The following is a 21,310-nucleotide window of genomic DNA, read 5'->3' as shown; positions in this document are numbered from 1 at the left end:
CTGACTTTTGGATTTTCTGTCTTAAATCCAGAAAGACCTGAGAATTTAGAAGAGTAGACAGTACCTTCATTCCAAGAACCATTTCTAAAAGGCAGTAAGTGAAGTGTCAGGTTCAAAGAGAATTCAAAGTTACCACTATCAGGGTATACTTATTCTCTGCCGGATGGGCAAAGAGAGCTGTTGCTATTGTGTTTTGCATGTGGTCTCAGCTGTGCAAATACCAGTTAAATAAGAAAAACATCAAGCCATCTTTATCAGACCTACTAACAACCCAGATAAACTTCTTTAGGATGAATAGTTTAGTAACAAAATAACAAAATTTGCCAACCCACAAGAATCCTTGTATAAAGCACTACTTAGCTCTGAAAGATTATTTTCTCTGAATTATCAGATATCCAGAAATACTTTTTTTATTATAAGGCATGCCAATCCATGCCAATAAAGGTCACAAGAACAAATGTTATGAAGAGTTCAATTTAAACGATTCATAGGTTTTACTGGCTATAGAGATATTTAACTAATAGTTTTGTCACCCTAGAGCAAACTTCACCCAAGGAAACATCTCTTCTGAGCATAAAGGTCAAATCAAGCTCACAACTAGAGCCCCCAGTTTCCCCAGAAATTGAAGGATAATGTCCATATGTCTGTCAGATGGCGACTAGTATGCTAGTACAGAATCCATGGACTGGAAGCACTGTCCTGACCTTACATTTGACACAGGGTCAAATGTGTAACCAAGAGGACTGAAACAAAGGTTCTTTTATATACCGGTTAAAAATTAGATTTCTATGATTGTGGTTCCCATAGTTTGTCTGAATAAAAATTGATCACATTATGAATAAACAATAAAAGACTAAAATCAATTTAGTCAGTTATTAACTTCTGGAATTGTGACATATTAACAACAGAAACCAATCCAGAGCAGGAATGGATATTGTGGTTTCAAAAAGACAAACATGCATTAAATAGGAGATATATGTTTAAATGGTAATGCTCCTTACGATAGCAGTCTAGTAGGTTTGGTATCAAGTTCTAGTGGAGAAATAATTCACCACCATAATCAGCAAAGTAACTAACCAAATGACACATTATTTGTTATTTTCTGACATGCATCTATAATTCTCATTCTGAAGCACAGATTTCTATTTTTCTGGTGCCATCAAGTGGTAACATTATGAAATGTTCTAAGATTAAATGCAAATAACTTAGAAAAATGTCACACTGACCACACTGATGTGTTTTATTTGTCAATTAAACACCAGTGATGTTTTAGCACATAATTATCTGAAAAGAAATGGAAAAATGTCAGAGTGGAATTTTTTATAACTCATACCGATTTTAAACTCCCAACCTAAAATAAGAGTTAAGGCAAAGAATAAAAATGAATAATCTTTAAGACCAGAATGCTCCACTAGCAAACAAAAAAACCAACAGATGGCCGGGTGCGATGGCTCACGCCTGTAATCCCAGCACCGTGGGAGGCCGAGGCAGGCAGATCACCTAAGATCAGTAGTTCAAGACCAGCCTGGCAAACAAAGTGAAACCCCATCTCTACTAAAAATAGAAAAATTAGTCGGGCATGGTGGCACACACACGTAGTCCCAGCTACTAGGGAGGCTGAGGCAGGAGAATCACTTGAACCCCAGAAGCAGAGGCTGCAGCGAGCTGAGATCACACCACTGCCCTCCCGCCTGGGTGACAGAATGAAACTGTATCTCAAAAAAAAAAAAAAAAAAAAAAAAAAAAAAAAAAAAAAAAAAAACCTAACATTATAAAACCATTTGAAAAATAAAATTAGGATGAAAATGATCTTTCCATCAAAGCAGGAAAACAAGTAACTTCAAAATTAGATTATCAATTAGAAACCTTAAAAGTGATAGCTATTATATAATCATATCAAGATGACAAAATTAATGAGAAATGAATTTAGAATCAATTATTTGAAACTGTGTTAACAGGTTCCAAATAGTTATATCAGCAACTTCAGTAAGACAATAACTAGTGAAAAAAGAAACAAGACTCCAGCTCCTCTTATTGCTATACACACAAAACATTAATAGCTGTTTGATCCTCGGGCCCACCAAAATTAAGTAGCAATTGTGAAATCTGAATTCCCAGTAGAAGATGGCAAATTGAACACATTTCTTTAGCTATTCTCCCTCCAGAAACTCTACTAACACGGCAGTCAAAAAAATTATTTAAGACAAAACCCCATAAGGACAAAGAAACTGAGAAGGTAACGGCGAGAAAATTTTAGAATATAAAAGCTGCCATGGGAATATAATTTAAAAAAAAAAAAAGGTAGATGGATGAGAGGTTACTGAAAGAAAATCAAGAGAGTTGCCTGATTTACATGGCATGGTAAAACTCTCCAAAAATTCAGGAATTGTTGGCATCAGGAAGTGGGCGTGAAACCTAAAAATAAGAGAAATGGTCAAAATCCTGGTTAAGAAGCAGCTAGGACCCTCCATAAACAGGCAGGTACACCATTTTATAAAACTGAAAGTTTATACTCCAGAAATTACAAAAGGCTTCTGGACTACAGGATACTAGGCATAATGAGAAGTACTGTAGTTAAAAAATGTTAGCAATACAGGAGACTGATAATCTGAATGGTACTGACAAATCCAAGACCACAGAACAATGAAAATGATGATTTTCTGTAAATGAAACCACTGGAAGAATGTCAGTATCAATCTTTGAATACTGCATCTAAAAAGTCATGTAACTAAACACAGAATGCTTCATTCTGCTTCTATAAGGAAAAATTTAAGGGTTAAAACAATAGCTAATACTTCAAAAAAGTAAGTTCTATATATGGATGTTCAGTTACATTCAGCTCTACATGTCCCACATCACCTCCATTAATTAAATGAGAATTTACTACAATTACAGAGAACAGAATAGTAGGCAAACCCAAGAATCTTTTATGCTCTTAGTTTAAAAATCCATTTCATTTTGTCTCTTCAGGTCATCAAGAATCTCTGTGAATTACTCCTGAGAGAGATGAAGGCCAGTAAAACACTGCCTTTTCAAGTCAGAAAAGAAAGATTATTATTCATACAAGAGACTTCGAGACATGTTGACTTTTTTTTTAATCCTGTTTTTGTGGATTAATTGATTAAAAATAGAGGGTTAAGCACCTCCAATAATGTCTAACATCTCATGGAACTTAAAGTATATACCCATACATAGGTCTTTTAAGCTTCAGTAATTTCTCATTTTCAGTATTATTTCCATAAGACTAAACAGAAGATATATGTATGTAATTTTTTCCCATGTACCAACAAAAGAGCATGCCAAAACATATTAATATACATAAAATCATACCTTGAACACCTTCTAGGAGTAAATCAACTCCCTTCCTATAAAAATCAGAAGCAGCTTCATAGTCATCTTCTTCTTCCTTTTTTAAAGCCAGCTTTATTAATTCTCCTGCTTTCTCCAAATAATCTCTCTTGCCAAGCCTGGGTTTTAAACTGCCAGGAAAGAGGCTACGACTTTCCCGTTCTTCTTCTGTTTTGCTCTGTTCACTGTCAGAAGCAACAGCCCCTAGTGCTGAAGAATCCGAAGAAAGATTGAGACCAAAAGTTCTAATGGGAGAATTTTGATTGGAAGCCATTCCATCATCTAATTCAGCAAGAGAATCCACATCAACAGTAAGAGATATCAGATCACTGTCACTGGAGAAGCCTAGAAATATGATCACAATAGTAAACAGATATTAAATTGAGAATCAGCCAAACGAATACAAATCATACTAATTATTCATTTTTCGTATTATCCAAGTCAATTTGGAAGGCTGTAATTTACTGATGGAAGTCAGTGTCTAGCAATTTGTTTCGGCTTAGTCCATTCACTTTACTGTCTCTCTGTAACTCTGGAAGACAACTTCTTGCCTTAATCATCAAACTAAAATTGAAGACAAATCTTTATCTAGTTTGGTTGTCAAAAAGAACCTTTACCACAAGATCCCGTGAGCTATTTACAGAAAACTGCTGCCTGTACACACAGTTGCTATAAATAATAGCATTTTGATAAAGGAAAAAGTACTTGAATCTCAGTGCTCTCTCTTTCTCTTTTTTTTTTTTTTTTTTTTTGAGGACAGCACCTTGCTATGTTGTTCAGCTGCACTCCAACTTCTGGGCTCAAGCAATCCTCCTACTTCAGTCACCTGAGTAGCTTAGATGGCATAAGCCACCAAGCCCAGCTCCAGCTCTTAAAACTCATTATGTGACCAATAGCAGGTTACTTGATAGTATTACTCATTATGTAAGACTTTAAATGAGAAATAGAGTGAATGCATATAAAGCATAATAGACTATCATTATATTATAACTTTTATAACAATTATATAAACAGGGTGAATATCCTTCATCTGAAATGCTCAGGACAGAAGTGTTTCAGAGTTCAGATTTTCAGATTAGAGATACTCAACCTGTAACTATATAACAACTATACAATGCATCCTCAGAAGTGTGCTTTTAGGTAGCCATCCATATCTGGAAAATGTATACTATTTAGCATTTCTTAAAGACTGAATTTTTAGACATTTTATCTTAACCTCTTCTATAAGCTTTTGGAAAGGTATTTTTCCACCTTAGTTTTCAGACAAAAAATAAGTAATAGGTGCTACTGAATTATTTAGCAGTGAAAATTCCTTCTCCTAGTTCATATAACTGACATCATGGTAAACGAGCATGATCTATAATACATATCAAACTTTCTGCTCTCAGGACTGCCTTTTATATTCTTCAAAATCATTGTGGACTCTACAAAGCTTTTGTTCATGTGAATTGTATCTGTGAATATTTATTAAATACCAATATTGATATTTAGAAAAGAAGTCTAGAAATGTTTAAAATAAAGCATTAAAGCCCCATTACATGGTAACATAATTTTTATGAAAAATTACTATATTTTCAAAAACAAAAAAAGTTAGTGAAAGAAGTGGCATTGTTTCACATTTTTGTAAATCTTGTTAATGTCTGGATTAACAGAAGATAGCTAGACTCTCATATCTGATTCTGCTCACAATCTGTTGTCATATGTTGTTTCGGATGAAAGATATGAAGGAAATGTCACATAGATAATGTAACTGAAAAAGAAACAAGTATTAGCCTTTTCAAATAATTATGAATATTGTTCTCTGATACTACACCAAAACTCAACAAGTGACAGTTTTTTAAAGCTTAGTTGTAATGTGGAATATAAAATCCTATGAATGAAATTTTTGTTTCTGTTACATTCAAATCCACTGGTCTCTCTTGCACACTGAATGGATCTTTCACCTGTGCATGAATTTATAACATCACCCATTGGTCATCCTGAAAATATTCGTTCCTTTAGTTACAAAGATCTTCCAAATGTTGACAGCACATTTCATTATCCCAAAAAATCATATGTCAACATTTCATTATCTACTAATCTCATCAGAACATTCTTTAAGTATTGGGAAACTGTCAAACCCAAAGTGGCAGATAGAGGTTATCGGAAAATCCTAATTTTGAATCAAAAACTCCAATTTTATTATTGGCAACAAATAATATCAGTTGTTTTCCTTTAAGTGTCAGCTAACTTCACTCCTTTTCAAGAAAAAAATGGGCCAAATACACAAGTCTGAATAATGACAGTTTGTCAATTGTTCTTTTAAGCAAAATGGTGTCCCATGAAAAAACCAGCTAGTTCAGCCAATGGCTCAAACAACTGCACAAGTGCTTTTCCTCCAGACGACCATGGTAGTTCAGGATGCAGGGTGCTTTATGTATAATTCTCGTTCTTTCACACAGCATATTAAAAAGACAAGTAACAAGGGTTAAGATTTAATAAAATTAACAGTTTCTACTACTTAGGAAAAATTAGCATTGGTTTTATAAGTATGTGCAATGAGTACTGTTACAGTTTGGTGACACTGCCTTGATTCATGCCCAAGCACAGCAGTTTCACCTACCACGGCTTTTGTATCATCGGGGCAAATGTCACCAGGGTGAAAAGACAAAGAATGTTCTGGCATTATGATCAAAATAGTTTTGCTTTATGAACTCCCTGAAAATATCTCAGAAACACCCAGAGATCTGAAGATTACATTTGAGAGTCAGTGATCTATATCATTAAATAAGATTGACAACAGAGTTATATAAAAACTAGTTTAGAAATAACTATGAGATCCACATTCACCACTGAACGTTATCTGCCAAGTTTCTCAGAAAAAAAATTAAAAAGAAAATGATTTCCTCAGGATTATATACTAAATCAAAATTAAAAGTGAATTAGACTATACAATTCTAGATCAGGGATCAGCAAACTTTTTCTATAAAGGGCCAGAAAGTAAATTATTTTAGGCTTTGCAGGCCATATGTGGTCTCTGTCACTACTCAACACTGCCGTTATAGTGCAAAAGCAGCCATAGACAATATATAAATGAATAAGCACGGCTGTGTTCCAGTAAAACTTTATTTAGACATTGAAGTGTGAATTCCTTATAATTTTCCCATCACAAAATCACAAAATCATATTCTTTTAATTTTTTTAACCATTTAAAAATGCAAAAACTATTCTTAGTTTTCAGGCCATACAAAAAACAGGTGTGGCAGGCCACATTCAGCCCATAGAACATAGTTTTGCCAACCCCTATTTTAAATTCAAATTGCCTACTTCATATCAAATAAAGTAAGTTAGGGTAAAAACATGTTACTGGCCACTAAGCCCAAATTTCTAATCAGCTTTAGATGCCGCTTTGGTACCTTGTCAATATATATCCTCATTTTCAACTTTTTTCAAGTCCTTAGAATGCCCAAAAAGAACAAATTCTATTCCCAAAAAGCAACAGATTTCATTAAACCGACAATCTCAAATGAGATTCATTGAGCCTAGTGAAAATCTTTTCAGTTCTCTGACATTTCAACCATACAGACAGTAACAGTACTTCATAATAAGAATCTTTTATAGCAATCCAAGTTATTTATCTATTATCCTAAGAAATATATATAAATTTTATGAGATTTTTCTTAAATCATTTTAAACATGTTACGTATTTCAATGTAAACTTATTTCCTAAAATGATGCCAATATATAACCTAGCCCGTTGAAACTAATAAACAGATAAGGTTGAAAAAAGTTCTGGTTTATATAGCTAATCACAAAAGAAAGGAAATGCTGTGTTAGAGATCTCTTTTGTCTGTTCTCTGGTGTCTTGTCACTACAACCTTCACACCATCTATCACATTGTTCTGTTTCATGTTTTGCCCCATTTTTCCTTTTAACAATAACAATAACACCAAAGGGCAAGAGGGCAAAGTTATGTATACTCTGTTTCTTGGCTTTTGACCACAAAAAACTAGTACCATAGTCATATTTCCTCTTACTTTTCAAATCATATTTTATTAGCAATGAGAATCATAATTAAATGAGATTAGATCAAAAAAGTAAGACCATTAAAATACCTAGAGAGAAAGACAGTAAGATTAAGTAAATAAACATTCCATACAAAGTGTTCCTTTTTAAATTCTAAATAATTTCTTAATTCAGCATCTTTAAAAGCAAGCACACATACACCCCAGCAGATAAAAAAGAGAAATTTATATTGCCAAACCAGAAGAAGCAAAGAAAAACAAAAAGACATTTATTTTAACCTTTTTAGAGGACAATTTGCCATTGCATATCAAAAGTGCAAAATTGCTTCTTTCACCCAGAAATTCAGCAATTTATACCAAAACCAATCAGAAATGTAGGAAACAGATCTACATACAAGAATGTCCATCTGTCCATCACAAAAATTAGTAAAAAGGTGGCAATAACAAATTCCTAACAATAGATTATAATACCTCCTTATGACAAAATATTATACAGCTATTAAAATCATTTTATAGAATATTTAATGCTAAAGTGTCTTTTTGATATATTAGGCAAAAACAACAAACTACAAATGAGTATGTATACTATAATTCTACTTTAAAAACAAACACACATAGAAAAGAGGCTTGAAAGACACACTATTAACAGTGATTTTCTGTGTATGGTAAGATTACAGGTAATTCTATAATATAGATTTTAATAATATACTTTGTGTATGGTAAGCCCTTAAGCTCAGTATCTGAAAGATACCAAAAGAGATGCATCAGGGGCCAACATTGGGAATTTATTTGAATAAAAGAAAGTTATACAGGCATCATTTGTGAAATATAAACCTATATGGATCAACCATCAGCTAGTGCCAAGAATTCCAAACTTAAAAAAGGAGTTAGACATGAGTATAAAGACAGATCTGTTTAAAGCAGGCAAACCCCTGACACCTCTTCCTTGCCCACCTTATTCCTTTAACTCTCCTCTTGAAGCTGCACCTTACCATGCCTGAAAAGCCTAACCCTACCATATCTCCTCGACCATACAATGCAACTAATCATCTTCTAGTACTCACTGGTATCTTTCTCTTCCATATTTAAGCAGTTTCTAAATTCTCTTCTTCTCAATGAAGTATTTTCCGGCCAGTTCAAGGAAGATAACATTTTAAAATTCCCTTCACCACCACAGCAATGAATCTTATTTATAAACACATTATATGTAAATATTCAATGCCTAATTTATATTATATAGTTAACACATCTGCTTAATACAGTGCTTGTTCAACTCCTAGAAATCACACTACGATTCAACTTATTTTATACAAAACTACATGTAAGTATCATACGAAGCGCAAACTAGCTCCCTAAAGGCCAGAAAGAAAGTTAACTCGTAAGATACAGGGAGCAACAAGCAAGTGACAGGTTCTCAGTCTAGGTAGGAAGGATACTGTGGATAAGGCAGGGCAACCACTGACATTGGATATAATATAGAGACTATTTGTCAAAAGTTAAACCAACCTGAAGTCAACCCCATACTTAAAGAGGCCCTCTGGGCCATCGCAAGAGTAAAAGGTGCATCCTTCACCAACACCATCAAGGCAAAAACCTAAGCTTTTTTTGGAAGTGATACAAGGGGAAAAAGTCAAAGGTTCTATGAAAGCGTTCTGCCTCCAGGTTCGTATCACAGAAATTCAAGTCTCAGGGCTATTAGAGGGCCCCAGGTGACTTGTTAAAAAGCAGCTACAGACATAGGCGTTTATTTAGCATCCCAGTTCACCTACCTACCCTTACCTCTGTGCTTTGAACTGCTCAGAGTAGGGCAGTATAGTGAAATCTGTCTAGGACACCATCTCTGAAAGACAGGCCCCAGGGGAACAGGTTGAGTTGCCATAGAATAAATCTTTATACTATAAACTATCAGAAATCTGTATTTGAAGACCATCTGTAAAAAGAGATCGGTTTCCTTTAGAACAACAGGTGGTCTCTCATGGGTGACTATATATAAAATACATGGCCTCATTATTATTAGCTGATAGCTTTCACTGAGCCCTGAGGTTCAAATATTGCCATAGTCAACAAAAAGGAATTTCTATTTTTCCTAGTAGCAATGACTCATGCTCCATGCACAAAGCAAGTTATCTAGCCAGCAGAACAAAGGTTACCCTAAGGTAGAAGACACACATATCAGTTTCCATTAAGAAAGAAGCCCTTATAAATATGATTTTAAGTGAATACCTAAATCTAAAGCTTAATGCTAGTTAAGATTCCTGTATGTGATTCCCTATTCATCATTTAGTAATAGCTATTGTTACAAAAAAGAACGTTTCCTTTCAAGTTTCACATTTTTATAACGTTCTTGGGTCATGTCTACAGTTCCTTGAAAACGTATGGAAAGAGCATCAGAATACCTCGTACAGATCTGGAAAAACAACAAAATAAGCCCAGAAAACAACACAGCAATCTTAATTACAACCCTAATACTGCTATTTTATCATAATAAAGATCCACTGCTTGGCTTCATTTTTTACCAAATGAACTCTGTACTCTGCTACTCTCCATAACTTTCTCTAGCCTGCAGGATATCAAGCCCATTGCCAGTACGCAAGTAGCTCATGCTGAATTTTCTATACCAAATATGCCTTCTCCCTGCCTCCCCTCCATAAAATGGAATCTCTTAATTTCAAAATATGGTTCTGTAAGTGCTATCAAATACCTGGAGTACCTTAGGCACACGGCTAAACTTCTCTGAAATTCAAACTCTGTATTGTAAAATAAGACATTTAGGTATATCATTTCTAATGATTCCCATGGCATACCATGAATATTCTGTTATTTGTTCCACCTAACCCCCAAACTCCTAATATCCAATATTATCCTCAATAGCCCTAGAATTTTTAAGAGCCAATATTTATCATCGGTGTCATGTGTATAATTTACACACACTGGTACATTCTCATTTGTGGTTATCTTGGAAAAAAACAAATGACCTGTTCTTTTTTGTCAAGCTCCACTACCAAAGAAAATTCAATTAGGGGCAGAGAATAAAATTAAGTTGGGCAAATAAGCACATAACAGAAAACAGAATCTCTTTCAGCTGAGTATGCAAGAGATATTCTAATACACTTAACACCAAAGGGCCTAGAAAAATGCCAGTAACAAGATTTAGAGTTCTCATGCTGCCACCTAGTGGACATTTGCACTTAATTTTACTTTTAATTTAAATTACTTGCACTTTCTATACATTTACATTTAAATTAATATTTAATACTTTCTATATTTTGTCAGCTTAAACTACACCATGTAGTAAATAGGCTTTAAGTTTGTCTTGAAAATAGATTTAGGTTATTAAGTAACCAATCATGTGACAAATATTCCTATTTAAAATAACCTTCCTCAAAGGTCAAAGTTTAAATCTATTAAATGAAAATAACACAAATAATAAGACATAATGGTATTTTGATACAGAAGATTTTTTTCTTTTTTTTTTTTTTTTTTTTTTTTTTTTTGAGGCGGAGTCTCGCTCTGTTGCCCAGGCTGGAGTGCAGTGGCCGGATCTCAGCTCACTGCAAGCTCCGCCTCCCGAGTTTACGCCATTCTCCTGCCTCAGCCCCCCGAGTAGCTGAGACTACAGGCGCCCACCACCTCGCCCAGCTAGGTTTTTTTTTTTTTGTATTTCTTAGTAGAGACGGGGTTTCACAGTGTTAGCCCGCATGGTCTCAATCTCCTGACCTCGTGATCCGCCCATCTCGGCCTCCCAAAGTGCTGGGATTACAGGCTTGAGCCACCGCGCCCGGCCCAGAAGATTTTTTTCAAACTTAAATAACTATACACCTTTCCAATTAGACCAACCACTGCTTTGAATATAATCAACACTATTCAATTCAACACAGTTTAATCACAATCTTCATGTCTGTCTACACATGGGAAAGAATTATCAGGTGACTGTAACCACAAAGATAAATTGAGTGATCAGCTTATTGTATGTAGCAGATCTTAAGAACTAATATTCTTAAATGTCTCCTGGAATAACAAAATCTACCCCCACCTGCCATCAAATAAACATACAAATCTTGAGCTTAATGTCATTTAAGGGATCCGTTGCAAAGACCAGCAATAGATGCTATCCTCAAAATGTACATTTCATTTACTTTAAAACGGTTAACTCAAGACAGTTTAATAGATCCTGTCGTATCTCTCCAATTGTTACAACAAGCATTTGGGGAGTTCTTAATCCACAATTTCCAGCCAAAAAAAAGTGGGGGTAGATTTTGTTATTCCAGAAGACATTTAAGTATATTCATTCTTAAGATCTGCTACATATAATAAGCTGATCACTCAGTTTTTCTTTATGGTTACAATCACCTAATTATTTTCTCTCATTTGCTGCATGAACCAGAAAAAATGTCCCTCCTCAAACTGAAAAGTAATGTGTTAGGAAGAGGAAATGACACAGGTTACCACATGAGACTATACCAATATCCAAGTCTCTGATATCGAGGCCAGCATGGCAGTGAAGCAATCTATGCCCTTCAAAAAGGCCAACAGGTGAAAGAAATATGTCAAGGAGCTCAACTGATAAGCACCGATTTGGGCAGGTTTCCACAAATGTCCTAGTAACTTCACAGCTAAATTTAATTCAAGGAAAAGACGTAAGTTGAAACAGACATAATGGAAATAAGGTGTTAGCAACAAATTACATCTTCTTTCATCTTGGAAAAAATATAGTTTAACTTCTTTGAACAAAGGAGATAAAGAGTAACCAGGATTTCATTTTTTAAATGTAAAACAGTATTAACTTTTTGTTTAAAAACCTACTAAATAATATCCTAACTTTTGATTTCATATTAAACAAAATATATTTACCAGTTTATCACCAAATTATTGTTTTACAAAACCTTAAAGGGGTTTCTCTATCCCATGCTACTACAAAGTAACCGTGATTTTAAAAAACAGGCCAGGCACAGTAGCTCACACCCATAATGTCAGCACTTTGGCAGGCCAAGGCAGGAGAAACACTTGCATCCAAGAGTTCGAGACCTGCCTGGGCAGCATAGTGAGACCCCATTTCTACAAAAAATTTAAAAAGAAAAATTAGCCAGGCATGGTTGTGCCTGCCTGTAGTCCCAGCTACTCAGGAGGCTGAGGAAGGAGAATCACTTGAGCCCAGGACATCAAGGCTGTACCCAGCCTGGGTAACACAGTGAGACCCTATCACAAAACAAATAAACAGAAATCCAGATCTTCATGTTTTCCCCAGAAAACTTTCATTTCAAAGTATATTAGGATCTGTCGACTGCATTTTTAAGGTATTAACAAAAATAATGATCACTTCACCTCTACATCTGTTCTCTGAGAAGTGATCAACTTGCCATGTCACTCTAACTGTAACTAAAGAACATTGAAACAGCAGACTATATATTAAGATTTACCCCCTCCGGCTTACTCCACCAGCTAGCTAATTCACAAATATGAAAAATGACAATCCACCTTTAAAACACGGCTTAAAACAGTACACTTAGAGAAGTTTTCAAGGGGTGAATCACTTTCTCACATTTTAGCTCTAAATCCAAAACCGAAGCATTTGTCACCACGATCCCTCTAACAACCCTCCATTTTGCTGCATACCTGTGGGGCTTGGCTGGCTGCTGACTTTCCTGCTCTTTTACTACTAGATGTTCCTCTCCCTGGTTGTCTCCAGAGTTTGCAGACCTTTTGGTATTAAGTATATCTTCCACTTTCCCACTATGCCAAATAACCTCAGGATATTTAAAAGCCATTTTCCCTATCAAATAACAATGAATTCGCAAGCTATCTGACACTTTGATCTATCTGTATTTATCAACCTAGTATCTTTCCGCAGGATTAATTTGCCAGGCATACAACTTTTAAAGGGAGGGGAGAAAAACAACATAACCATTAACAGCATTTCCAGTTCCATGTTTTTCATTCTTCATGGATCACAGTGTGTTTCAGAGATGGTAACGTAGTTGAAAAACTAAACCGCACTGACAGGATAAAATGTCAACATTCTTTTTAGATGTCATAAGTCGTTTTCTGTGTTTTTAACAGAAATGTTGGCCCCACTTTCTCTCATAAAAGCACATTTCTAAAAGGTAAATCCTTCCAAAGAAAACACATCTTTTTGAAACTTCAGAGGTAAACTCTGAAACCACTGCTTTAGGAAGGGTCACCCTTACAGCTCAATTTGCCTGAGGCTGTCCTGTGTCATGTTTGTGGCCTTGGTATAACTATTCATAGCACTGTCTATAATTCTCAGAAGTGTCCCAGTTTGGACAATAAACTACATGCTGACCCTGGCTTTAGGTTGTGTCTCCTTCAGCATTAATACAGCCATCTGTTCACCTTGAACAGCCATCGATATTTTAGAATACCATCCCAAGCAAACTCATTCCTAATAATTATGCTTCTCCCCTTCTGGCCTAGACTACAGCAAAGAACAGAAAGATCTCTGCAGAGCTTGCATCCATGATTGCCTTACACTAAAATAGGCTCCTGAGATACTCTTCTCTCACCATGGTTGACTCCCACCTAGTAACAGAAGCTTACAGTAGGTATCAGAATAATATAACTACTCCCGTATCACAAAACCTTTGATTCTTCTATCAAAAAAACAGAGAAAAGAAACATTCTGCATTTCTGACTATTGTACTCTTCGTTGAACACTCTCATAATTTTTTTTTTTTTTTTTTTTTTAGACGGAGTCTCACTCTGTTGCCCAGGCTGGAGTGCAGTGGCGTGATCTTGGCTCACTGCAACCCCCACCCACACAGTTCAGGCAATTCTCGTGCCTCAGCCTCCCAAGTAGCTGGGATTACAGGCACCAGCCACCTTGTCTGGCTAATTTTTGTATTTTTAGTAGAGACGGGGTTTCACCATGTTGGTCAGGTTGGTCTCAAATTCCTGACCTCAAGTGATCCTCCTGCCTCGGCCTCCCGAAAGTGCTAGGATTACAAGCGTGAGCCACTATGCCCAGCCTCTCCTACAAATCTTTCTAACTCTCCTACTTGTTCTGTATTGGGTGTCACAGAATCAGTATGGAATCAAGTGGAAAATGGGTACTCCTCTTTCTCAGGAGTAGAGAAACTGAGGCAACAGCCAGCTTAGGTTATCCGGAAAAGTTACCTTCCAAAGAAACTAGTTCTATTAAAATCACATTGGGATCCCAAGCAGGCACTAGATTTTCCAAACCTTCACAAGGATCTCTGATTAAAATAGGTCACAAAAAAGATTATTCTACCACCACCCCCCCCCCAAAAAAACCCATAATAGATTATAAAGTAAAATTACTGTCAACAATGTTTTTCTATGACCCTGGCAGAATCAGGGTGGAGTCAAAGGTATTGAGAACTCAATGAAGACCCCTGGGCATGTGGGCCCCATGCATTACACAGAACACAAAGTTTAAATAAATAGATGTTAAGTCAATGGAAAATACAATGAAAAGCAATAAAAGCTAACCACTTCTCAACATGGTAGTACTAAAAGAAAAAAAAATGTAAGTGCATCAGCCCACGTAATAGATAAGAACATGTTGCTATTACCAAATCACGATGGAAATTTACTGTAACAGATTTACATCAGTGTGGCTGCTGCTGTATGACAGAGTACATACCCTCACAAAAACAGCACTACAATGAGATGATGGCTACCTCATCCTCATAAAGCATCCTCCTCCACCATAAATTCTTACCGAGATAAGAAATACTATTTAGTCTATTATTTTACCTTTAATAAACCAAACTAAGCCAGCTAAAACAAATCTAACTATCTACTTTGATTTTAAAAACCCCTCCTACCCTTGCCCCCAAATCTTTTTTTAATACCGTAACCTTCCCTGAAAAAAAACTAGTTACAGAAATCCAAAGGCTGAAATGTACATATTTTAATTTTCCTATAAATTCAAGTGTGCCTTAATAGAGGAATAAAACAAGAGATTAACCATTCTTGAATGAAAGTGATTAAAATTTGATTTAGACTCATTTTATCTAAAAACTTATCAAAAACACTAAAATTGCCTTAGGGTTTATTCTTTCTGGGTAAATGACTAAATCTCTAAAGCCAGTCTTGAAATTAATTGTCTAAAAGTCAGACGCGCTAAAGAAATGAGTAAGGCTTTTTTTCTTTTTTTTCTTTTGAGACAAAGTCTCGCTTTGTTGTCCAGGCTATAGTGCAGTGGTGCAATCTCGGCTCACTGCAAACTCCACCTCCTGGGTTCAAGCGATTCTTGTGCCTCAGCCTCACGAGTAGCTAGGATTACAGGCGTCTGCCACCACGCCAAGCTAATTTTTCTATTTTAGTAGAGACAGGGTTTCACCACGTTGGCTAGGCTGGTCTCAAACTCCTGACCTCAGGTGATCCACCCGCCTGGGCTTCCCCAAGTGCTGGGATTACAGGCATGAGCCACCATGCCCAGCCAAGTAAGGCATTCTTACACTAGACAATACAAATTCAGAACTACTCATTACACATTTCATCACCTCTAAGATGCCATTAATTGGAGGATTATTTTATATACCACTAAGACAAAAAGCTGTCAAATAAATATGATATCACTGACCCAATATCATGCACCCAATATCAGTGACAGTAAAATGTGAAGAAAAAAGGTATCTTAGAGTCAGTGAAATACCCTCAAATTCCTATATACATCTGTGTTTTTGCAATGCAGATATGATTTATAGTCTTCTGCAATCAAAACCTTCAAAATGCAAAAAAGTTAAAATCTCTTACCTTCTGTACTACATTCAGGAAAGGTATCAATGAGGGAATCTGAGTGAGCTTCAGCAGGACCAATTAATTCAGAACTATCATTAATTATTCCACCCTAAAAAGATAAGAGCAATTGTGCTTCATTAGCATTAAGAGCATAAACAATACTAAATTAACAACAGTTATCCCAATTAAGTATGTGTAAAAATTTACAGAAATGACTATACTGATCTATTAAACTAGATGACAAGTGTTTTCAAAAAATCAATAAGTATATCAACATTGGTTCATCGACTGTAACAAATGTACTACACCAACCCAAGATATTTAATGGCAGAAACTGGGGGCTGCGGGGGAAGAAGAGATATTGAGAAAACTCTGTACTTTCTGCACAATTTTTCTATAAACCTAAACTGCTCTAGAAATACACTATTATTTTAAAATTCAATAGGAATATTATCATGTTTATAATAATATGTGGTTTTTTATAAAAGTATATTATGTTAACTCTACCCAAGTACTCATTAAGCAAATGCAGAAGAAGGAAAAAAAAAAAAAAAAAACATGAACTAAAGAATATTGTTCAGTATCCTTGAGGACTGGTCATTTTAATTAGTGATAAATGATGGCCCATCAGGAATTCATTGAATTTTATCCAGTTATACCCTACAACATATCACACAGCACCTCAGGTGATCTGAGAAGCCATTTAAAGTTTGAGAACCACTTGTATACAATTATAGGTAAAACTAAAAAAAAATTAAGGTACTTTCAGTAGAGATATCTTTTAAAGATATAAAAAAATAGAAAACTGATTTCTCTATGTGGCCATCATTTTAATTCCCTATTTAGGTTTGCAAATTCACGCCTCAAAAAGTTATCTTACTCTACATGCAGCTAGAGAATGATATCATCAGACAAGTAGTGGTGGTATGATGTTGTGCTATGGCTTTATGAAGTGAATGCTCCAATCACGATATAAGAGCTTATAATCCTTAAGTAATTAAAACAATAGCTCTTCTGCTCCTTAATATCTTCCCTTCTACCTTCTACCAACAGTTCTATCCCTCCAAACGCTACTAACAGAATAATAAAGCTCAAAAGAATTACAAGCCCCCATTTTCTCTCTACTTCAGCACAAAAAAATTAAATGACTATCTTTTTTCTTTTTTTTTTTTTTTTTTTTTTTGAGACGAAGTCTTACTGTCTCCCTGGCTGGAGTGCAGTGGCGTGATCTCAGCTCCCTGCCTCCCGGGTTCACGCCATCCTCCTGCCTCAGCCTCCCGAGCAGCTGGGACTACAGGCGCCCGCCACCACGCCCAGCTAACTTTTTTGTATTTTTAGTAGAGATGGGGTTTCACCGTGTTAGCCAGGATGGTCTCGATCTCCTGACCTCGTGATCCGTCTGCCTCGGACTCCCAAAGTGCTGGGATTACAGGTGTGAGCCATGGCGCCCGGCCATTAACGACTATCTTTACCTAATCAGAAGTCCCTTCTCTGTCAACTTAATTTTAAGGAATAGAAATTGGAAATGGTCCCTGTCAAATTACCAAATTTTACTTCCCTGAATGTTATGTGAACTAAAATTTTAAAAATGATTATTCTCTTTAGGAACAACAATGTGTATTACTTTATTCTACCCTTTATTACAATATTCAGATTACAGCTTATATTTGAACTTTTCTCCAAAAAGAGTATCTATTGTAGACTAAGTCATCTTTTAAACAACATCCAAACCAAATCAAGATTTTCGAGTATTCCAGAGAATGTTAAAAGACAAAATAAATTTTAAAAGAAAGTATATTTCAACTATTAACTACCTCTTCTACCACTAGGTGTGCGATTTAAGTTACCTACCTATAAAATGTCTTCTAAGACATTATTTTATTTTACATATTTCATGCAAAATAAAAAATATACACAAAGTATTTAGAGCAATGTAGGCACTCAATAAGTGTTTATTATTAGTTGACATAAGATCTTCTTGTAAGATAAAATTTAAAATGCAAAAAGAGTATCTATTGTAGACTAAACCATCTTTTAAACAACATCCAAACCAAATTAAGATTTTCAAGTATTCTAGAGAATGATAAAAGACAAAGGTAATTCTAAAAGAAAGTATCTTTCAACCATCAACTACCTCTTCCAACACTAGGTGTGCAATTTAAGTTACCTACCTATAAAATGTCTTCTAACTAAGACGTTATTTTATTTTACATATTTCATGCAAAATAAAAAATACAAAGTATTTAGAACAATGTAGGCACTCAATAAATGTTTACTAGTTAACATAAGATCTTGTAAGGTAAAATTTAAAATGCAAAACGTTTTAGCTCATAATCCTAAATATTTTATTTACCTAGTTTAACAAACACTGTTATAAAAAATAAATAGTAAAGAACAAATATTTAATGAAACACAACAAAAACCGTTATACAGGAACTAGAGGGATGTAGCAGTAAAATAATGCCACAATCCTAATTTTAAATTTCTAATTCAAAAATAACCTTTTGGGTGTTTCTGAGTATGCAGTAAAAAAATTTCACAGAAATTCTGGGATACATAGTATCTCAAAGTTTTTTTGTTAATGAAGAGTCTAACAGGGAAGGACTTCTGGTATAGTGAAGTTAGGAGATCCAGCAAATGCTTTCCCCAAAAGGCAATTATAAATCTGGAGAAATCTGTCAAAACCACCATTGAGGGCTCTGGAAATTGACTAAAAGCATAAAGCAAATGAAACAGTGGCTACTGAGAAACCACGGAACCACAGGTAAGAACTATGCAAGTCTGTGATGTTCTTGCCTCGGTTCTTCCCAACCCCCATGCCAGCTGGGTGGTGACAGTAATTACATAAAGGCAAGGCAAGTCTTGAAAACCAGCAGGTTCACTTTTGAGGAGGCTAACATGATTTGGATTGAAGCACAGAAAAAAATAAAAATCCACCCCAAATATTATTGTCAATAATAGTAGCAATCTCAGGGCCAAACATACAGCAAGGAAAAGTGATGGCTCAGCACGCCTGACGCTGCAGTCAGGAAAAGACCAGACAGTAGGGAGATCCAGAAAAATAACATAGCCACAGGGGGTCTTCATAAAGCTCACTACCCATCTATGTAGGGACCAGAGAGGGGTCAAGCTATCCACGAATACCTGGCAAACCATGAGACAGTGCCCAGGCACAGAGGAAATTCGAGACTTCAGAGGAAGTAAAAGCCAGGGCAAATTTTAAAACAGCTGAGACTTTGAAAACACATTTAAAAATCATCAGCATTAAAAGGAAAGCATATAATGCACAGGCATTTAAGCACAAGCAATGACCGAGCACTGGCTGACCACAAAGCTATGCTGACACAGGTCTAACCCCTACATAGCCTGGCTTAAAAATAAAATTAAAATTAAATATTGGGCAGAGATATCAGCAGTCACACACTTCACAGGAAATGGACTCCACAGATCTACTACAGACTAAACACATTAACAAAAAGTGCTAGTTACTAAACACACTAACGTAAAATGGCAAGAATCCTCAGGGAGAAAAGAACATCAGAATCTAGGGTTCTATAGTATATTATCCAAAATACAGATTTTCCAACAACAACAACAAAAAATTACAGGACATACAAAGACACAGGAAAGTATGTGACCCAAACATGGGAGGTAACCAGTCAATCAAAACTATCTGTGAGGGGACAAAGATGTTGGACTTGGCAAAAACTTCAAAGCAGCTATTAAAAATATGTTCAAATTATCAAAGGAAAACATGATTAAAGAATTAAATATGACTCATGAAATAGCAAATATAAATAAATAAAAATTCCTGGGTGAACCTTCAAAACATAAATATATGTGGCCAGGCGCGGTGGCTCACTCCTGTAATCCCAGCACTTTGGGAGGCCGAGGCAGGCAGATCACGAGGTCAGGAGATCAAGACCATCCTGGCTAACAAGGATGGTCTCTACTTAAAAAAACCCCGTCTCTACTTAAAAAAAAAAAAAAAAAAAAAAAATTAGCCAGGCGTGGTAGCCGGCACCTGTAGTCCCAGCTACTCGGAAGGCTGAGGCAGGAGAATGGCGTGAACCCGGGAGGCGGAGCTTGCAGTGAGCCGAGATTGCACCACTGCACCTCCAGCCTAGGCGGCAGAGTGAGACTCCATCTCAAAAAAAAACCATAAATATATGTACACACATACACACCCTCTAAATCTCTAATAAAAAAAAAACTTCCCACCTAAATTCCACTCCTAGTATATCTAAGAGAAACAAAAATACATATCTGCACAAGAACTTACATGTCAATATTCATAACAGCACCATTCATAATAGCCAAAAGGGGAACAATCCAAATATGCACCCACACACATTGTAGATAAACAAAATGTGGTATATCCATAGCCACACAAAGGAATATTACACAATCACAAAAAAGAATAAAGTACTGACGCATGATACAACATCAATGAACCATTAAAACATACTACCTACATGGGAAAAAAAAACACAGTTTCATTCAAAATACCATCATAAGATTAAAATGTTTACAAATAAGTTTAAGGCAAGAAGCTCCAGACTTACACCCTGAAAATTACAAAACATGGCTTAAAGAAATTACAGAATATCGGGCCAGGTGCAGCAGCTCACGCCTGTAATCCTAGCACTTTGGGAGGCCGAGGCAGGTGGATCATGAGGTCAGGAGATTGAGACTATCCTGGCTAACATGGTCAAACCTCGTCTCTACTAAAAATACAAAAAAATTAGCCAGGCATGGTGGCGGGCGCCTGCAGTCCCATCTACTCAGGAGGGTGAGGCAGGAGAATGGTGTGAACCTGGGAGGTGGAGCTTGCAGTGAGCTGAGATGGCACCACTGCACTCCAGCCTGGGCGACAGAGCGAGACTCCATCTCAAGAAAAAAAGAAAAAAGAAAAAAGAAAAAGAAATTACAGAATATCTAAATAAATGTAGAGTCATTTCATTTTCATGGATTGCAAGATAATATTGTTAAAATGACAACTTTCCCCAAACAACTACAGATTCAATACAATTCCAATCAGAATTCTGAGGAGCAAGCCAAAATAGCTCAGCTGGGAAAGCATCAAACTGGAGGATTTTAGCAGGTGTTTCCAATACCTTCAGCCAGGTGTGGTGACTCACACCTGTAATCCCAGCACTTTGGGAGGCTGAGGCAAGAGAATTACTTAAGGCCAGGAGTTCAAGACCAGCCTGGGCAACACAATGAGAACCTGT

The 21,310-nt window shown here is 36.0% G+C and overlaps 1 protein-coding gene across 50 annotated transcripts in view; it reads right to left on the bottom strand.

Moving 5' to 3' along the window:
• RPS6KC1 (ribosomal protein S6 kinase C1) overlaps nt 1-21,310 on the bottom strand; it is a 212,996-nt gene that overhangs the window by 134,386 nt on the left and 57,300 nt on the right. For 45 of the 50 annotated variants that reach the window (XR_013395090.1, XM_077937596.1, XM_077937578.1 and 42 more), the window contains 2 exons: nt 16,092-16,185; nt 3,331-3,693 (listed from right to left, as the gene is read on the bottom strand). Coding sequence is in view for 39 of the 50 variants with exons in the window: in XM_015116405.3 (XP_014971891.3) it covers nt 3,331-3,693; nt 16,092-16,185 (457 nt within the window). In the remaining 11 variants the exon portion in view is untranslated. The remainder of the gene's footprint in view (nt 1-3,330; nt 3,694-16,091; nt 16,186-21,310) is intronic. The other 5 variants (XM_028853181.2, XM_077937672.1, XM_015116449.3 and 2 more) reach the window with 1 other exon arrangement.

Source organism: Macaca mulatta, chromosome 1 (assembly GCF_049350105.2).
Source record: "Macaca mulatta isolate MMU2019108-1 chromosome 1, T2T-MMU8v2.0, whole genome shotgun sequence".
Classification (NCBI taxonomy): Eukaryota; Metazoa; Chordata; class Mammalia; order Primates; family Cercopithecidae; genus Macaca; species Macaca mulatta.
Note: the sequence above shows the minus strand (reverse complement) of the source record. Positions and strands in the feature narration are given on the sequence as shown.